The sequence below is a fragment of the Pteropus medius genome, unplaced genomic scaffold (assembly GCF_902729225.1).
Source record: "Pteropus medius unplaced genomic scaffold, Ma_sr-lr_union100, whole genome shotgun sequence".
In the NCBI taxonomy this organism is placed as follows: Eukaryota; Metazoa; Chordata; class Mammalia; order Chiroptera; family Pteropodidae; genus Pteropus; species Pteropus medius.
The window spans coordinates 2,035,695-2,054,571 of record NW_024349519.1 but is presented as its reverse complement, the minus strand read 5'-3'; the positions used below and the strand labels follow the sequence as shown (position 1 = coordinate 2,054,571).

At 47.6% G+C, this 18,877-nt stretch overlaps 1 protein-coding gene across 1 annotated transcript; it reads left to right on the top strand.

Annotated features, from left to right (window-relative positions):
• The first annotated feature begins 11,894 nt into the window (after positions 1–11,894).
• TMEM106C (transmembrane protein 106C) lies at positions 11,895–17,384 on the top strand. The gene is made up of 8 exons (XM_039882198.1): positions 11,895–12,043; positions 12,532–12,746; positions 13,820–13,883; positions 14,377–14,536; positions 14,632–14,772; positions 15,206–15,255; positions 15,707–15,760; positions 16,649–17,384. The coding sequence occupies exons 2-8, from the start codon at positions 12,560–12,562 to the stop codon at positions 16,743–16,745; spliced, it is 753 nt and encodes a 250-aa protein (XP_039738132.1). The 5' UTR covers positions 11,895–12,043; positions 12,532–12,559; the 3' UTR covers positions 16,746–17,384.
• The last annotated feature ends 1,493 nt before the right edge of the window (positions 17,385–18,877 follow it).

Sequence of the window (18,877 nt, the reverse complement as noted above, 5' to 3'; positions counted from 1 at the left end):
CCGTTTGCAAGAGGTCAAAGAATAGCTGGAATTGGGCTGCCTCTCAGGGCAGGGCTGACTTTTGAGGAGCCAGTTTCCTTGTCATCCCCCTCCTCTTGCACCCCACTTTCTCAGCTCCTGGGAGACCAGGGGATCTAGGACACAGAGGGATCCACCCAGTTAAATCCATGATGGTACGTTAAAAAAAGTGACAGAAATCCACACATACTGACAGGGAAAATGACAAAGATATATTAAGTAAAAAAAAAAGAAAAGAAAAAAAGAAAAATATAAGTACATTCTGATACTATTTTGTTAAAAACAACTAAACCTAAAGCTACTGAATTTGGATATGTGTATCTAAATAACTATATATTTGAATGTTCTTAGAAAGAAGTAAGAAGGATAAATGCCAATTGTTAAAAGAAGTTACATTGGGGATAATTTAGATTAGAATTAGAGGAGAGACTTTTATAGTTGAATTTTTTATAGTGAGCGTGTATAATTTTACAATGAAAAGAAAAAAGATTGGTACAGAGTGATCCAAGTGTGTAGGGCCGAGCATGCACATGGACATTCCAGATGCACACACACGCGTATGCTCACACCAAGCACACCTGGCCCACCAAGGAGGGCACACCTGGTGAATCTGGCAAACACTTGGGCACACACCTGGCTCAGGCACGTCCCCAAAATCCTGGGTGCCCTTGGCATGTGTCAGGCAGGGCCTGAAGCTTTCTCTCATCCCTGATCAGCTCCCAGTTCCTCTTGCTTCCCTGACCTCCAATTGTTCTCCACTGAGCCTCTATCATTTCTTGCCAGGTTCTCAGAGAGCAGCACCCTGTGGAGTCAAGAGAGTCAACCAGTCCGAGAGGGGAGTACCTGGCCTGCCTTCACGAAGATGGCCTCCCCCTTCTCTGGGGCAATAGGGCACCAGTCTCCAACGCTGGGGCTGTCCCAGCGTGTCTTCTGGATTCTAGTTTGACTGAGAAACAGCCTGGGGGCAATCAGCCAATCCAAATATGATCCTGGTTCTGCCACTTACTGGTTGGGTGGCATTGGACTAGTTATTTAACCTTGCTGAGCCTCAGTTTCCTCCTCTGTAAAATGGGAATAATAAGGTTATTGTGAAACTCAAAGATGATAATATCTAAGAGATTAAATGCTTTGGAAGACAAACAAGAAAATCAAGATCACAAAAGTCAGGATACTGGTTCCCTTCAGGGCAGAGGAATGGGTCTGTGATCAGGGAAAAACACAGGGACTTCTGCTGTGCTGGCAGTATTCTATTTGTTGATGGGCAACAGAAATATAGGTGTTTAATTTATAATTATTTACTAAATTGTACATATATTTAATATATGCTATGTTTTATAATAATGAAAATGTTTTGGAAATATTCATATTCAGTATTAGGAAGTACAAATTCCCATTTTTCTAGCCTCTGAGAAGCTGGGACTCTAAACTTTGCTGTGGTCTGAGCTAGCCAGTGGCAAAGATCAGCTAACAAGTAGATAATTCAGTGATAAATTTAGACCTGTGTTATCCTCCTTGCTGAGGGAGGCCTAGGAGGGCAGAGGTGCCTAACGGGTGTGGATCCCTATGTGGGAGGCCTTGAAGAAAGCTGTCAATCCACTCAAAACTGAGTAAGCTCTCCCTACCCCACAGTGCCTCCTCTACAGTAGACTGCTGAGAGCTGTAGGCACATCTTCCCACCCAGACTTCCTGGTTGGCATAATATTCACCCAGCAAAGCTGCCTGAACCCCAAACAACCTCCTTTCCACACTTCCCCACCACCCCTTAATCCTCAACAGTACAACCTCTTCACTGGTCCTTGAGCCCAGCATTCCCTGCTCCACTGGCACCCGCCTTGCTCCTGGAAGGTCAGTTCCCCACATTCTAGCATTTCCTACTCCTCACAGCTGGCTCCCCTACACTGGGAGGCGCTCCCTCCTACCCACAGCTCCTGAGCCTGCAAAGCCCAGGCTGTGCCAGGGCATCACCCCAATGCCAGCTCTGACTTGGGTGGAGGGAGCTCTCAGGAGAACCCAGGGCTTCAAGGGCAGGGCCTCCCTGTCAGAGCAGACCTGAGACCCCATGCTGGGCCTCAGACCCTGCCAGCACCAGGCAGCCCTCAGGGCTGAGCCCACCCTGCCATCAGAGGCCACAGGAATTTCCATGTGGGCCTGGCCAGGGGAACTGCCTGGTGACAGTCAACTCTCTACCCCCACGTCTGACTTGCTCCCTGTTTCTTTCTGACTCGGCTTCTGTTCAACTTTATGATTTAGTTTCTCTCCCATCCCTGATTTTCTGTGGGTATCTGTCTCCGCAATCCTCCCCAGCCAGCACAGCCCATGGGCCTCTGCTCCTGGCTGCTGGCCTGGACACTACCTGCTCTTGCCGGGGAGGTCTCCCTACCTCAAGCCCCACCTCCACCCAGAGAGGTGACTGAGGTAAAGATTTCCAAAAAGGGCCTGAGGGCCTCAGTGGCAGAGCAGCACTCAAAGGGATGAAACCTGGGGTGCAGGAGAATGGAACCGCTATTGTTAGGGGGATGAAGAGCAACTGGGGGGCAGATTGTCTGAATTATTATGAAATATTATGTAATAAGAGTGAAGAAGGAAGTCGAGTTCTGGAATAAAATAGAGTCTTGGGTGAAATAAGGGTAGGTATCTGGGATAGTTTCTGATATTAAGCTCTTTTCAGTGTCTAACCTCAATCCTGCCTGCTGCAAAACTAGCTCTTTCCCATCGATTTGGTTCTTGCATCCTCAGAATCCATGCAGGGCATCAAATGGAAGCATGCACAAAAGGTGCTTACGAAAGGCAATCTTTCTCCCTGGCCTATGAAGCTACTAGGGTGTCCCCTCCCCACCCGGTCCTGATAGCTCCCCAGTCCTTGGCACAATCCAGGGTCAAGCTGTAGGCCCTAGCAGTGCCAAGCCATTCAGACAATCTTCCTTTCACAAGCTTATTTATTATTCTTTTCCCACCTCTCCACCTCTTCCCTACCAGCTGCTTAAAATATTTTTCAAACAGAAAAATCCAACCACAGCTGGAAACCAACCCTAAAGTTAGTCCAGAACGTGGGAGCTGCCAGGGAAAATTGCCGGAGCTCAGGCGGGGCTGTGGGAGGAAGGGCCACAGCCACAAAGACAGCCCCTCTCTACAGGGGCCCGCAGCAGAAACATCAAGCAAGAGGAGGGGGCCATCATTCCATAGATGGTCAGGGAGGACCTGCTGGCCAGGCTTGGTGCTGAGACCATGGTGGGGACACGAACTGGTTTAAGTAAAAGAGACTGATCCTCTCCTCAAGGGGCTACAGGCTCAATCAAGCGACAAGGCACAGACAGAAATTTTCCAATGACAACAATAGCACACAGAAAGTGTTTTCTATATACGGGGTCCTGGCCTAAGTAGTTCACATGCATTAACTCACTGAAAGTCCTATCAAGCCTGTAAGGAAGGTACTATTGTTATCTCTATCTTACAGAGGAGGAAACTGAGGCATACCAAAGTTAAGAAACGTATACCACCATACAACTGATAAATGATGGGGTCAGCCTCTGGGCCCAGGGAGTCTGTCCCAGAATCCATGCTCTCAGCCACTGCGCTATGCCGCCTCTGTATGGTCATGCAAGGGCAAGGCAAAAATCCCAGGAGAGAAGTACAAACACACCAACATGAGAATTCAAAGAAGGGAATAGTTTCTGGCAGAGAATCAGAATCAAGGAGTGCTTCATGGAGGAAGTAATATATATACTGCTTCTGGAAGGACGGTGGAGATTTTGAGCCTATACTCAGTGGCAGGGATGGAAGGCATATTGCAGGGAAAGCTGAGGTGGGAGCAGAGGCAGAAACAGGATCCAAGAGGCCCAGCTCCCATGGTATGGCCCCCATAACTCCAGAGGCAGTCCCCACAGCAGCCCAGTTCCCAGAGGAGAAGGATGCACAGATAGGCCAGGCCCAGCCATGGTGGACAGTGATTCAGATTCTTGCTCCAACTCTCCGGCAGGCCTGCTTTCTCACCTCCCTCTGATCCCTCCCTGCTTACTCGATTCTCTCATTCTTGTCATGTATACTGGTCCCCTTGCAAACCCATTCACAGGGGAGGTGAAAGACAAAAGCCACAACACTCCAAAAGCTCTTTATCATACAAATATTGGTAGCATTTAATTTGGACAAAAGTCAGCAAGCTGTCTTGGTTGGGATGGATGGCCCAGTGGGTTGGCCACGTAGCCATGTGGCCCCGAGACCCCAACAGATAGAATGGCAGGTCAATGGACTAGACCCTTCTCCCTGCTCTGCTTCCACTTTTCTCCGTGACCTTCTCTAGATCACTTGGCATCTTTGGGCCTCAGCTCTCTCTCTCTCTCTGGGTCTGTCTGGTGTACTCCCTTTCAGGTCCGAAAGCACCATGAGCTCAGAGTACTCTGTCCTCTTCTCTACAGCTAAGGACTTTGCCATGGAATGATCAGCTGGGTGGATGCTCAAGGATAATCCAAAGGTGGTGGCAATGCTGCCAGGACACAGGTCCACCTGGTCTCTTGTGGGCCTTCACCTGCAAGCTTCTAAGGACCTGCTGCTAAAGAATCATCATCATGATAGTAGCTGCCATTTATTGAATGTGTATTACCTGATGGGCACTACTCTAAGAGGCTCTCATGTGACAACTTATTTCATCATTTTAACATTTCAAATGAGAAAACTGGGGCACAGATGGGATTAAGGATGGTACCCAAGGTCACACAGCTAGTGAGCGGTTGAGCCAGGATTCCCACCCAGGTGGCCTGGCTCCAGCAGCCCCTGGAAGGAGCAGGTTCAGGGCTTCCATCAGCGGGGAATTCTTGGAGGGCAAGGAATGTATCCTGTGCCTCACTGCAGGGCCCTGACTTCCCGGAAGATTGGGTTGGCCATGACTAGCATGGGGTAGAGTGGAGAGACAAAGCTGTGGGTTCTAACAAATTGCTAGTGTCCAGGAATTTGTGCAAACTTCCTCCCCCCAGGCCCATGACATGAATGGCTTTGAGTTCTTTCCCTGCTCCAGACCTAATTGACTCTAGCCACAGCCTCCAGCTGCAAGCACCTACCTGTCCCAAGGTGGGCCTTACCTGGGTGCATCCAGATCCCCAGACAGGGAGCTAGCTCCTTTCTATCCCACCAGGCAAGGGCAGGCCAGGCTGATCCCAGGCCTGCTGCTGGAGGAACCCAGCTTTGGGTAGGCTCCTTCCCTCGGATCCTGGCTGCCTCCTGAACCCTTCTATGGAGGGAAAAAACTAACCCATGCCTCCGCAGGTAAGGCCAAACCTCAGGACAAAGAGAGCTACTCGCCTGGAGGCCCCAACTCCCAGGCCTTCCACGCCCCCTGGCGGATGAACAGAGCTGTGCCCAGGCCTGCACAGCCCTTCGAGTTCAACCTTCCCTCCCCTCGCCTCCTCTCCATCCTCTCCTCTTCTCACCTCTATTCATTCACCCTGACTGCACATCCACTGGGTGCCAGGTACATTCCACGAGATGAGGACACACACTGTGTCCTGTGACTATGACACTGTTCCTGTCTCGAGGTGCTCCCCATCCATTCGAATACTCAGCTCCCTCATGCAATCAATAAAATATTTATGGAGCTCCTACTCTCTGCCGGGCTCTCCTCTAGGTTCCAGGGACACCATTCCTGCCCTCAGGAGGTTACCATGTAACAGTTCACAGACAATTACAATAGAGTGGGGAAAGCACAGGTGCTAGAGAAGAGTCCAGTGGAGGAGACAGACAGGTGTCAGGACAGCTGCACTGACGTTGGCAGTGTGTGTGCGTGCAGTGGTAGCAGGAGTTGCGTTTGCAGGAAAGATTTCCAAGTGACATCTGGGATTGGCTTTTATGGCTGTACTGGATCTCTCTGGGTGCAGGAAATGGGTTGTGGAGTGGGGTGGGGCGAGGAGAAAAGAATACCCTCTGCAGAGAGGACAGAGCAAGCGAGCACATAAAGTACCGGCATGTTTAGGGAGCTACAAATAGTCTCCTGTGGTAGGAGTGTGTGGTTAGTGGGAAGAAGGCAGCAGGAGAGTGGAAAGGGCATTGCAAGCTGTGGAAGGGGGTTGGGTCCTACAGCCTGTGAGGAGCCACCAAAGGTTTTAAGAAACATAATGATATGACCACATTTGCATTTTAGGATAGGTCTATGAGACTAGACCACTAGACCAACGGAGTGTGGACAAAGGGCACATGGCTGGAGATGATATAGCACTTGTATCCCAGCTGTGTGACATTGGTCAAGCCACTTAACTTCCCCGAGCCACAGACACTGCATTTGTGAAAGAAGTGTTGATACCCAGCCTGCAGAGTTGTTGAGAGGACTAAATGAGATAATGAGCAGGAAGTACCTACTACAGTATCTGACACATAATAGATACTCAGTAAATTATAACTTTTTAAGCCAAAAAGCTACTGCCATTGATTGCCTAAGCGGAAGATGGAGGGCCTGAATTCAATTATGACTATGCAAGAGATGAGACACCAAAAGTTATCTCAGACTATTGACTTTTGGGATAGGGCTGGGTATAAATTTTGTTTTTTGTTTTTGGGTTTTTTTAAAAAAAACTTCTTGGAGTTCATCTCTGCTTTCTGTCCTAAGGCTCGGCCCTGTGGCTCCCGCATTCCTATCATCCTCCCACATTTTTCATTGCCTGCTTTGGACAGGGCGTTCGCTTGTTCAGTGCTCGTCTGGCTGGGCCTCAGGTGGAGGCTGCTTGGGGAAAGGCAGAGGCTCTGCTGGCTGAGGCTTCAGGAACAACACCCAGCACCACAGCAGACACAGACAGGAGTTTAACAGCAGTTTCTGAAGATACATGTAGATCTGTTTGACCACCAGGTTTGTCCCTGAAGCTGGCACAGGTGGTAAGAAAGGCAGCGCTAGAAGAAGGTCAACCACAAAGACTGGCAGACCATCGCGTGGGGTTCATCACTTACTGCGGAGTTAAAATCCAGCAAGCCCTCCCCCGGCCTTCCCTTCAGGCACAGCTTCTCAAATCCTCCAGCCCAGGCAGCTTTCCTGCCACACCTGCCCCGGGAGTGCCAGCTCCTAACACAATTCCTACTCAGGCGGTGGCTCAGAATTTCTAGGCAAGGGTGCTTAGGGGTGGCAATTCCTAGAGGGGAGGGAGGGCCACACTGTTTACGTGTGTACAACATACACACTGATGTGACTTAGAGTGTGTGTTCATCTGAGGTTGCCAGCAATTGAGGGACTCTTAGAAATTATTAAGGACCAAGGCCCCCTACAGCCCAGAGACGGTTGTTGTAGTGTTTAGGAGCCAGATATTAGTCTCCTCAGCCTGCAAGTCTGCCTACAAGAGCCTGGTTTAGGTGCTCCTTTAAGATGTCAGCTTGTGTTTTGGTTTTCCCTGTACTTCTCTGTCCTTTGTTCCAAAGAGATAAGGGCCCTTCGGATTTCTTTGATTTCTGTGAGGTAGAAATATTTCTTAAAAGAATGCTTTAAGACAACTCCTTGAACTGTCTTTCATCCGCGGCTCAAAGAGATAATATCAGGTATTCCTCAATTGCCACTGAAGAGAAAAGGGAAAACGTAGGGACGGCAAAGAGAGATGGAGCCTGTGCCAGGTGGGACGGGACCTCTGATTGGGGGGCTGCTGCCTGAGCGTGGGAATTGAGACCCCCTCCCTGGCACTGCCATGGGGTAGTGGCTGCACTGTGCACTGGGCATGCCCAAGCCTGGGCACCAGTGCTGCCAGCCTGGGCAAAGATTCGTGGGCCTTGAGGTAGAAGTAATAACATTCAAATCGGAGGCCTGTGAGGCATTGGACAAGGAAGAGAAAGTGTGTGACTTTCTGGTGGGCTGAGTATGAGAGACGCTGCCTTTCCTTGTTTCCTGAGCTCTAAGAAGCAAGTCTCTGGGGCTCTTGAGTGACCTTGGGGAATGGAAGGCAGCCTCAATAACCAAGGAGATTAAATTCTCTGCCAGCTGGTCAGGACGGGGCTCTGAGTTGGATTTAGACTGGTTTCCATTTTTCAAAAACAGGACATCTTTTGTCTACCTGGGTTTGTGGAGGAAGATTCCTACCTCTGGAACACTGCATTGGCTGTTCCAGAATGCATCCTGAGCCAGGTAAATGTGAGCCAGGTAAATGTGAGCCCTACAATCGACCTCCTTTATGCCCCTCATGGAAAAAGCTGAGGAGACCACCTTGATTGACTCTGGTTTCAACGGTCCTCTTTACCAGGTTGTGGTGGATTGTCAGTTCCTTGAACACACAAGCTCCTGCAACCCCACTGTGATTCCCCATCACAGGTGATTTCTCTGAGCAGAGCCCCCGCTTCCGACTGCTCTGGGAGTGGCACACAGGTGCAGCCCCTGCCTAGGCCCCTTTTGTATATAAGCACCCTCTGTGCCACTCCTCTTCCTAGAACTGGTCTGAAAACTTTCTTCCCATGACCATTCTTCATAGGAAACAGCATACTAAAAAGAGACAGGAATTGAGAGCAGAAAACTCATGACTTTCCTACTAGAGCTGAGGCAATCTGCTTCGCTGGTGGTATCTCAGTGTAAAATGGAAATAAGAGGTTTCCCAGCAAAGGAAGTGCCAGGTAAGTGGCAAAATGCTCTACTGCTATAAGAGGTTCTTAAATGCAAGAGACCTCGTTTCCCTCTTCTCCCCTAAGATCTTCCTTTAGAGATCCAAACCTGGAACTTCAGAGTGTGTGACTGTTTTCTCTCTTTATCTGGACAACACAAGGGCCAGAGCTTTGCATACTGAGATCTCTGATTCACATTAGACTAAACACAGAATCCATTACATAAAAAGGGTTGTGTGGCCCTTAAATCCACATGTGTACCACGGTGAATGCAGCAACAGGGTTAAGACTTGGCTCTGCCCTAACTCTCCAAGTTCTAGCAAGTCACTTCATCTCTTTTGAAAGTATACTGAACAAGAAAACAGCAGATTTGTTTCTGGTCCTGATTCTTTCACTTACTGGGTGTCATTTAACCTCAGGCAAAGTTTCTCCCAACTGTGGAATAAAGGAGTCAAAATGAAGAACATGAAGAGAGCTTCCAACTCTGAGGCCTCAGTTTCCCTGTCAGTACTGAGGGAGGTTAACATAGTCCTAGACAGCCCCCCCAACCCCTGCATGGGAGGGGGCGTTGCAGAGCTGAGTAGAGCTAGCGTCTGACCTTACCTGCCCCTCGGAGTCTTTCAGAGAGCCCTTCGAGGCCTCTATTCCTCTCAGCCTGTGGGGCCCAGGGGACATAAGGTATATGGAGAAACTGAAGAGGCTAGGGGTGTAGGGATGCCCAGTTGACCCTACTCTGTCCCAGCCCACCTGGAGAGCCCCAGTGAGCTCACGTCTGCAGTAACCTCGCTGCTCATAATCATGATGATGAGACAAACCTGGAAACCAGGCACAGGTGAGAAGTGATGGCTGTCTGCTCAGGAATGTGCTGCCCAATTAAAACTGCCTCCCAGATGGCTCAGGAGGATGCTGGGACTACTTCCTCAGGCAGCACTGGCCAGCCTCCAGGCTGAGTCATCCTGCAAGCATTTCTTGAAGGCCTACTATGCGCCAGGCATCAAGTCAGGTGCTGGGGAGACAAGGAGGTATAAGAGCCACTCTAGAGAGTACAGTCCATCTGTCCCAGACACACTTTCAAACACAGATTGTCAGAAAGCCCAAGGGTTCTGCTTGTTAAGCTCCCAGCCCCCTTTACCGTCCTCACCAACCCAAACCCTGCCTTTTCCTCCCCACAAGCCCCAGCCCTTAGCCTCTTTCCCTTCTTTTCAAAGTATTCACAGCCCTCTGGCCTCTTCCTCTTAAGCTGGCATGAATCAGGCTGCTGCCTGCTCACCTTCTCTGCTTCTGGGACAGCCTGGACAACCCTCTGTAATGTCCATCTGTAGCATGGACATTAGGTTTATTGTACCCTGTCTCTGGCAGTGTTCCAGCAGAGGCCACAAAGTGAGGTGATACCCATGCGACTAAAGGATGGGCTCATTCCCCATTTTCCCCAGGTGAATTCCCTGCCAGAAGTGAGTCCTCAGACAAGAACTTGAACTTGAGAGACAGATCTCAGACAGATAAGGGGCTTCCCCATCTCCAAGGGCATGTGCCCAAGGGCAGACTTTAGAAGAGGATAGAAGCCTAAGTGTGGTCTACACGGTGTGTGGTTAAAGCAGTCAGATTGCTTGCGTTAAAATCCAGGCTTTCCCCTTTACTAGCTCTGTATCTGTATCTTTTAAGATAGCATCCCACTGTGAGAGACAACCAAAACCCCACAGTTTTGAGGAGTTGTTATTTTCTCATGTAATGAGAAATCAGAAGATAGTTACCAGGGCCTGAATGTAGCTCCAGAGGTTATCAGAGTCCCAGGTTCCTTTTACCCTTCTACCCAGCCTTTCTTAGCATGAACTTTTTGCTTCATGGTCACAATATGGCTGCCCCACCTCCAACAAGTCCAAATTTTAAACAGGAAGTAGAAGGTCAAAGTACCAATTGAGTCTCAATTCCTTTTAACAAGCTTTCCTGGAAGTCCCACACGACCTCTGCTTATATCTCATTGGCTCGAATTGTCACATGGCAAGAAAGGCTGGGAAATATATTTTTACGTGAGCATATTGCCACCTCCAACAAAATCAGATTTAGATAAATAAGGAATATAAACTGGTATAGTGCTTGCAAGGAGAAAGGTGAAGACTAGATTTTAGGAAGGAAGTGTGGGCAGAAGTGGAAAAAGAGTTGCAATGGATCCTTGTTGGTTCTAACAAAGGTTTCTTGCTTGACCGAACTTTAGTCAGGCTCCTGAACCTTCTCCTAGGCCCCTCTGTATACTTATTATAAAATCCAGTTTTAGCAAGAACACTGCTAAGTCAGCTTAGCAAGAACCCCCAATCCTCAATATCTGATCACCCTCAAATCTGATAGGTTCTTCATCCTCCACTATCCCCCAAGTGATATCTGATCACCTTGGCCTGTCTTCAGCAAAAATCCTGTTAGGTCGGTTTAGCCAGAATTCCCCTTATTCCTAATGTTTTCTCTTAGTAATTTTCCATCTGACCCTTACTCTGCCCCGTTTCTATAAATTCCTACTTGCCCATGTTATATTCAGAGCTGGGCCCAATCTCTCTCTCCCACTGCAAAACCCCACTGCAGCAGTCCCTATCCCTATCACCATGGCCCTCTTGAATAAGGTCTGCCTTTCTGTCTTCAACAACTGTCATTCAATATATATATATTTTTTTAGCACTTCTTACTCTAAAAACTCATGGGGATGCTCATGATCAGCAGTTAGGCAGGTGGCTAGACAGATTATGGAGCATCAGCCTTCCCCACCGGAGAATAAGAAAAGAGAGACGGAGGGGGCAGAGACCTCACTCTCCATTGCCAAGCAGGCCCCTCATTCACTCAGTTCAGAATCTCTCCTCTCCCCCAGCATCATTTTTAATAATTTCACCTGCTTAATGTTCACCCCCACTTCCTTCCGCTGCGGGCTAAGCTCAACGTGGCAGTACCCACAGAGAAACGCACCCTTTAAAACGTCATCTAATCCTTTACGTGCTTGCCTTTTGTGTGGTGTGGCGGGCTGGGGAAGGGGAGATCCTAAAGCAGGATGAGGGCGGGTTCAGTGTCTTCTGCATCTTTGTATTTTCAGCGTCTACACAGCCCCTGTGCTCAAAGAATAGATGACAATGGTTTTGGCCGCCAGGGTCTTCTTCCTCCTCCCGCCGCAGAGAAACATTCTGCTCAGGAAGCCTGACTCGAGCCTTTCCCAGCATTTCTGGGGAACGGCTGGGCATCACCCTTCTCTCCAAGTCCACCCTCCCTAGGCCGCGTAGACGCAGCTTTCCCTCGCACTCTGCCGCCCTCTAGCGGCGCCGACTGCTGGGCCCCCAAAGAGCGCAAGCGCGTGCGCACGCGGCCGTCTCTGGCTCGCTTGCCATTCGGCGCGTGCGCATCGAGTGTGTGCAGCTCTGACGACCCGACAGGTAAACAAGCTGAAGCCGGCCGGTGGCTTGAGGAACGGTCCGGAAAGGAGCTGCTGGGGGTTCGCGCCTTGCAGGTAGGTCCGTCGATTCCGGCTTTTGCTTCTGACTCTGGTGGGCTCACAGCGTCCCATTTTTGTCAGGGGGCGTGACCTGAGCCTGCCTCCCGGGCCCGGGAGTCGGGGTGGGAGGGTCTTTAAGGCCTGTTATTAATTTGGTGTGTGTTATTTGTTCAGGAAGCTTTTCTTGAGGAGGGCACAGAGTTTGCAAATAGTGGACGGGAAGGGCGAGATGGGACCAGGTGGGAGCTGGGGTGCTCCGAGTCCCAGGGCTGTTAGGAGCTGGGCAGGTTGGCGGAAGCGGGCTCCGTTCCTCCGGCTGTATGGGAGGTGGGGGGAGCAGTGCTACAAAATGAAGACCTGGTAGAAATTGTGTAGGTGTTTAAGATCACACTCAGGACGGCAGTTTGGTCGTTTTTGTGTTTTCACTTTTCTCATTGATACCATTTCTTCTCTCCTGGCGCAGTGTGGCCACCAACATGCACTAACTTGGCTCTGCATTCTAGGACATGACACTGGTGGCACATCCCGGCCATGGGATCCCAGCATTCCACCTCTGCTCATCTCTCTTCCTACAAGCGGAAGAAAGAAGATGACAGGGAGGATTTGCTGGATGAACGGGAGCAGGAGGAAGCCATTGCCCAATTCCCATATGTGGAGTTCACTGGGCGGGACAGCATCACTTGTCTCACATGCCAAGGGACAGGCTACATTCCAACAGGTGAGAATCTTTGATCATGGCAAGGATGATTCCCCAATAAGAATCCCGAGATACCCACAGAGCTTCTCCTGTCTCCCATATAGAGCTTTTATTCTAGTCAGTAATATCAATTATAAACTGTGCCCTGAACAGGAGCCAGCTCAGCTGACTTGATAAACTTGGGCAGGTCTCACAACTTCTCTTGGTTTCCTTATATTTGAAAGCGTTTCTTTTCCTCACTTTTACTTTTGTTCTATGTTTCCTTGGTTTTGAACATTTGGTTTTGTTAAAGAACAAAAATTCAGTCTAGTACATTTGAAGATCTAATTGACTCTAGACTGATTAAGATTATATTCCTGGAGAAACTGCAGTTAGGTCAAGTATTAAGCCTAGATTCACTGTCATGGGCTTTGGCACAAGTGACTCCATTTGAAACCTGTGGTTTCCTCAACAGTTTGCTGTACATTGTGGGATTTGTTGACAGGTACGTTTCTTTATTGGTCTCACTCATAAGGCCTGGCTTGGCTTTGCTTGGCAATGAGTGAACCGGAGGATCAGGGTAAAGACAACTTCGAAGCTTCTGTTCAAGGAAGCAGATCATGACTCATTAACCTAAGGTCTGAAAAATATGTCAAGTAGGGAGGAAAAACAAATCCTCAGGAGTGGAGCCTAGATTAGATGCAGGATCGTCTATCACAAAGTCGACCCTCAGAAAGTTGTAACAGTTTAGATAGTCACAAAGGTTTAGAGCTAGTGATAACTATTCACTCTAAAGCCTTCATATTAGAAATGAGAAGACAGTGTCCTAGAGAGGTAATGACTTCCCCGAGTTCATGCAGGAAAGCCAGAACAAGATCCTAGATTTCTCAACTTCCATATCACTGCCCTGGCAGCACTGGTAGATGTTTTGTAATTTGTGGTACTCTCTAGATTTACTTGTTTTTTGCTCATTAGACCCAAAATATGAAACTAGTATCTTAGAAATGTCTAATTCCAGACTAGTATATGTTGTGGCAGGCTGATGTGTGATGTGAAGGAAAGTACTGCCAACACATGGGACTTATTTTACCAAATTATTGTTTGGTCTTTTCTAGAGCAAGTAAATGAGTTGGTGGCTTTGATCCCACACAGCGATCAGAGATTGCGCCCTCAGAGAACGTGAGTTACTTGTCTTTCTCCTGTTAATACCCGCTTCTATCCCTAGTCTCTTTTTATATGTATGAATGCCAGTTAACTTTCTGAAAACTTATCTGTTCTTATAAATTCCTCTATTTCCTTTAATACTGTTTGCTCCAGCAAAATGCACTGCCCCTGTCACCATCTGGGGTAGGAAACGTGAAGCTAAAAACATTCTGAGGGCCAAGTGAAGGAACTGAATTAGAAGGAATTGGAGAAGAGGGGTGTCTTGGGAGGTTAGGAAATATTTCTGTCCACACAGCTCCTCTGTTCAGCTTCTCTTCCCAGATTGCAAACAGCATTCTGATGGATTTAAAAAGCTTCTCCCACTCCACTCATTCTTGCCTGGTTTGTGGTTCCTATCCCTTTTTACTTTCTTGTCCCTCCCACCTCATTCCAGGTTTTGCATTTAATCTTAAGCAATAGACCTTGATATCTGACTGCCTAAGTCGGTCACATGTTGTGTCATTTGCAGTAAGCAGTATGTCCTCCTGTCTGTTCTGCTCTGTCTCCTGGCATCTGGTTTGGTGGTTTTCTTCCTGTTTCCACATTCAGTCCTTGTGGATGATGGTGGCATCAGAGTGGTGAAAGTCACATTTAATAAGCAGGACTCCCTTGTAATTCTCGCCATCAAGGTAAGACTTAGGCCCTCCCTTCCTGGGTTGTGCACCTGCAAGTCTTGGACCCAGGACACTTACACTCGTTTCCTTCCTTGCCCTAACTGATGCAGGCCACCCTGAAAATCAGGAACTCCAACTTCTACCCTGTGGCAGTGACCAGCCTGTCCAGCCAGGTTCAGTACATGAACACAGTGGTTGGGTCGTATACGACAGCTAACGTCTCCCTCATTCCACCCCGGAGCGAGCAGCTGGTATGCTGTTCTTCTAGGATCCTTGCCCCACAGGCCTGAGAGAAGAGAGGGTGTAGGAAAATGCCGTAGCCACATTGCTTTCCTTTTCCTCTCCTTTCCACTTGTAGGAACTGGTTGATGAAAAAGAGCTGATGGGTTCTGTAATTATGAAAAATTAAGGATTTAAGTATTAGGGGAGCAAAAGAATTTGTAAAAGAAAGCAATTTGCTACAAATCAAGAAGAGGCAGAATGATAGTCTGAGGTCCACTGGCCTCTCAAAAGAGAAGCGGTCGGAAGCATTTGTTAGAGGCTCATAGTCTGTATGAGGGACGATCTTGGGGGGATATTTTGTATGTGATGGAGAGACGCTCCCAGGTCTTTAGACATTAATAATAGTATTGTTCTGTGTCAATACTGCTTGGACAGAGACTGACTCTGGTGTCTTCTTTTCAGGTGAATTTTATGGAGCAGGCCGAGATGGGAGGACCATTTTCCTATGTGTAGTAAGGATGGTGTTCTCTCTTTGTGTGCTCTCTACTAGATAAAAGGAATGCAGAGTTATACTCAGTAAACTGGGGCTGGTCCTGCCTTTGACCTGTAGGTTCGCTAGCCTTGGCCATCTTGAGGTTTATTTAGAGGATGTGTTTTTTGATATTTGACCAAAGTGCTACAGTTTCTAAAAGAGAACATTAAGCCATTAGAAACATTTCCAAGCCTCAGCATTTATATGATGGGTTTGAAAAAACAAAAAGTATCATGATGTGAGAGGAGAAAGGACATTGCAGGGACTCCGAACTGGTGAGCCATGGCAGCACTGAGGTCAGGAGGGTGGGTGTGGGGAAGGGGAGGCGCCCCAAACAGGGCCGACTGCACCTCAGTTTAACAGTTTTCGGCACTCCGCTGATTCTCTTTTTTTGAGCCAAACTGACCATTTCCATATTTGCTCTTCGGTAGCTTCCTCTGCACATTGCCCGATATCCAGGTTCACAACATAGTGATCTTCATGAGGTACGTCACGTTCCCTGTTCCATGGCCTTTGTTTTTGAGCATGGACCGTCAGGCTGTGCCAGCTCACCGCCTGTGCTTGGGAGATCCTGTATGACCCACAGGCAGAGGTCCCCAGCCAAAGAGGGGACACCCCGATGCCTTACAGGCACAGATACAGTGAACTCTTGGTGTCCTCCAGATGCACTGTCCAAATCCCCTTCACAAATCACCAGACTCACAGTGAACAGTTAGACATATAACTTTCTTTATGAAATGGTGTCTAGTTTTGTGATCCCTTTAGAATCCTAATGAGACTAGTAAAGAACAGAAAAGTCTTCTCAATGTGTAAAGTACTGGACATTTAGACAAACTTACTCTCTATAGTCACACAAATTACCACATGTCACGGACCTTTGGGGGTATTCCTTGAACCATGACTGTTAAATGTGCAGGTCTGCTGCAGACATTCGAAATAAGTGTGTTTAGAGCAAGGTTTCTCAGCTTCAGCACTATTGACATTTTGGGCCAGACAGTTATTTGTTGTAGGGGGCTGTCCTGTGCATTGTAGGATGTTTAACAGTATCCCTGGCCTCTACCCACTAGATGCCAGTAACACTCAGCACCTCCTCCCCCCTCGGTTGTAACAACCCAGAATGTCTCCAGACATTGCCCAAGTCTCCTGTGGGGAAAAAAATCATCCCCATTTGAGAACCACTTCTTTAGAACGTCATCTCGTAGCACAGCATCTTTGTGGATATAGAAAGATCCTCTGGCCTCTTGGTTATGTAACCATGAAGATATTCTTCTGGGACCCATGGATATTGTTGCCTGAGCTTGCAAGAAATTATTTGGACAGTTTTTCTTATTTCATCTCAAAAACAGAAATAATTCTTGGTTTCTTTTTCCTAGAACTTCAGTGAAGATTTCATACATTGGCCATGTGACCCAGAGCTCCTTGGAGACACATCACTATGTGGATTGTGGAGCAAATTCCACAGCTGTTTAGAAACTTCTCTTGATTCTTCCATGACAGCAGCTGTCAGAAGAGACACAGCATCTGTTCCCAGGAATTCCATACCTGCCCCAGGTGGTAGAAGTAGAGAAAAAACTGGTTCTCTTAATCCCCGCAAACCTCCTCCTGCCACTTGGGAGGAAAACTCCTTTCTGTGGCACCATTTATGTTTCTTCAAACAGCAGAATCACTGCCCAATGCCCAGCCTATGCCCAGCAAATAGTAGGCACTCAAAGGTTTCAAGAATTTAATTCAGATCTTTTCAGCTGTTTTGGAGCATTATAAATTGAAAGCATACCATGGTTTGAGGTTGTCAAACCATAGAGCAAGCGACTTAAAGATAGAACTATTAGTGGAGCTGCACAGCTATTACCAGGGCCTCATCTGCACAGAAGAGGCAGCAGAGAGAGAACATTCAAACACATAGAAGAAAGCACAGACCATTCAATACGTGAAAATTTTTCATCTGCTCCTAAATGCCTAGGAACTTTTTTTAAAAACAAAACTTTTTTTCCTGTATAAAGTTATAATTGTTTTTACCAAGAGTCTGTGTGAGGCTTGATTTACCCTTCATCCGTTGGCTAGAACATGGATTAGGAATTTGATAGAATAATAAACCCTGCTTTTAATTCATATGTGTCTCCTTTGCTTGCCTGGATGTCTTAGTAGGCACCCGTGGGGGACCATAGGATAGTTGCCTGAGGTCAGCACAGGGTGGGAAGGGAAGAGAAAGAGCACTGATTGTACTGTTCCCAGAAGCTCCTGTCACAGAAAGCAACCTCACTTTTCACCGTCTGCCTCCGATGGTGACAGGCTGCCCCATTGCTCTTCCAGAACAGAGCGTTTAATGCCCCCTGGAGGTTGGAAGAGGTAGAGCCAGGGGCGCCTGAGGAGTGAGAAGCTGCTTCCTGAGGATTAACTTACCCCAACCAACTGGCTGTAGTGCTGATTAAGAGGGCCTGGTTTGACGTTGAAAGTTGCTTCAACTGTCTCCACGCTCTGTCACCAAAAAGCAGGCTACAGCCCCACAATGGCAGAGAATCTAATTGAGAAGCTTGAGTAGTCGGGTTTCAGAACTTGGCTGAGATAGCCTTGGGAAACCCTAACAGCAACAGATGGGAGTGGGGGGTCTATAGTAGTCATTCCCATAGCTCGATCTTAAATATTAATAATTTTGACACTGAATCTTTATTGAAGTCTAAATTTCATGACTCATTTGGCTGATACCATGATTGAGTAACCTAAAAGCTGAGGGCTGAAAGCTCAGTTTCAGTGTTGCACTGGGTCCTTTAATGCTCTGTAGGAACAGGATAGTGATGACTGTATATTGATAATGAAACACGACTTGTATAGAAGCAAAGGTACACCATTTCTCAGAACATCACCCTAAACACAGCATGCCCTAAATACATGAAGTTGTCCGCATTGCTACCTCTTCTCTTTAGCTATCCCGTTTTCCCAATAGCCTCTAGTTATTTTTAATAATTTTAGTAATTTTAAAATTAAGTTTTAATAATTTCATGACTCTGCCTCAATGGCATTTCCTACTTCTCAATATTACCTTTAAATCTAGCCATGATACTCAAAGTACTTGTTTTGAACATAGAGCAACAAATCTGACCTCATAATGCTATGAATTCTCATACCTATTTATATCCTTAGCATCCCAAACTGCACCTTAAGATGCTCTGCGTAGTTATGTCATGCTATCTATCAGTTCTTGAAGAGATGCATAGAATTGCTCTCAGCAACACTCAAATAGGGGAAGTGGCCAGCCCAGGTGTCATTGCCATCATCATTGTATTTCTAGTGGATTGAGATTTGGAAAGAATGTGTTTCTTTGAGACGAGGCTTCACCAGAGATCTTTTCTCTCAAGCTTCTGCCTTGGCCTCTACAGTGACCTTTTCTTGCTCTCAAACTGCTTACCCTGGGTCACCTGGTTGAAATCTCCATTTTTCCATTTTCTCATTCCATATCGAGCAACTGCTGTGTGCTAAAAATTGCATTTTCTGATGCGTTTTGTCCAGAGTCATAGCTTGAAGTTTAAAACACCATCACAAGACATACTCACCAGGTTCCGTCTAGGCCACAATTTACCTCCACTGTCTCTTCTGCAACTCTCGTT

Coding starts and splice junctions, on each gene's coding strand:
- TMEM106C (XM_039882198.1), top strand. CDS start 12,560: ATGGGATCCCAGCATTCCACCTCTGCTCATCTCTCTTCCTACAAGCGG. Junction 14,773..15,205: donor CACCCCGGAGCGAGCAGCTG/GTATGCTGTTCT, acceptor TCTTCTTTTCAG/GTGAATTTTATGGAGCAGGC. Junction 15,256..15,706: donor GGACCATTTTCCTATGTGTA/GTAAGGATGGTG, acceptor GCTCTTCGGTAG/CTTCCTCTGCACATTGCCCG.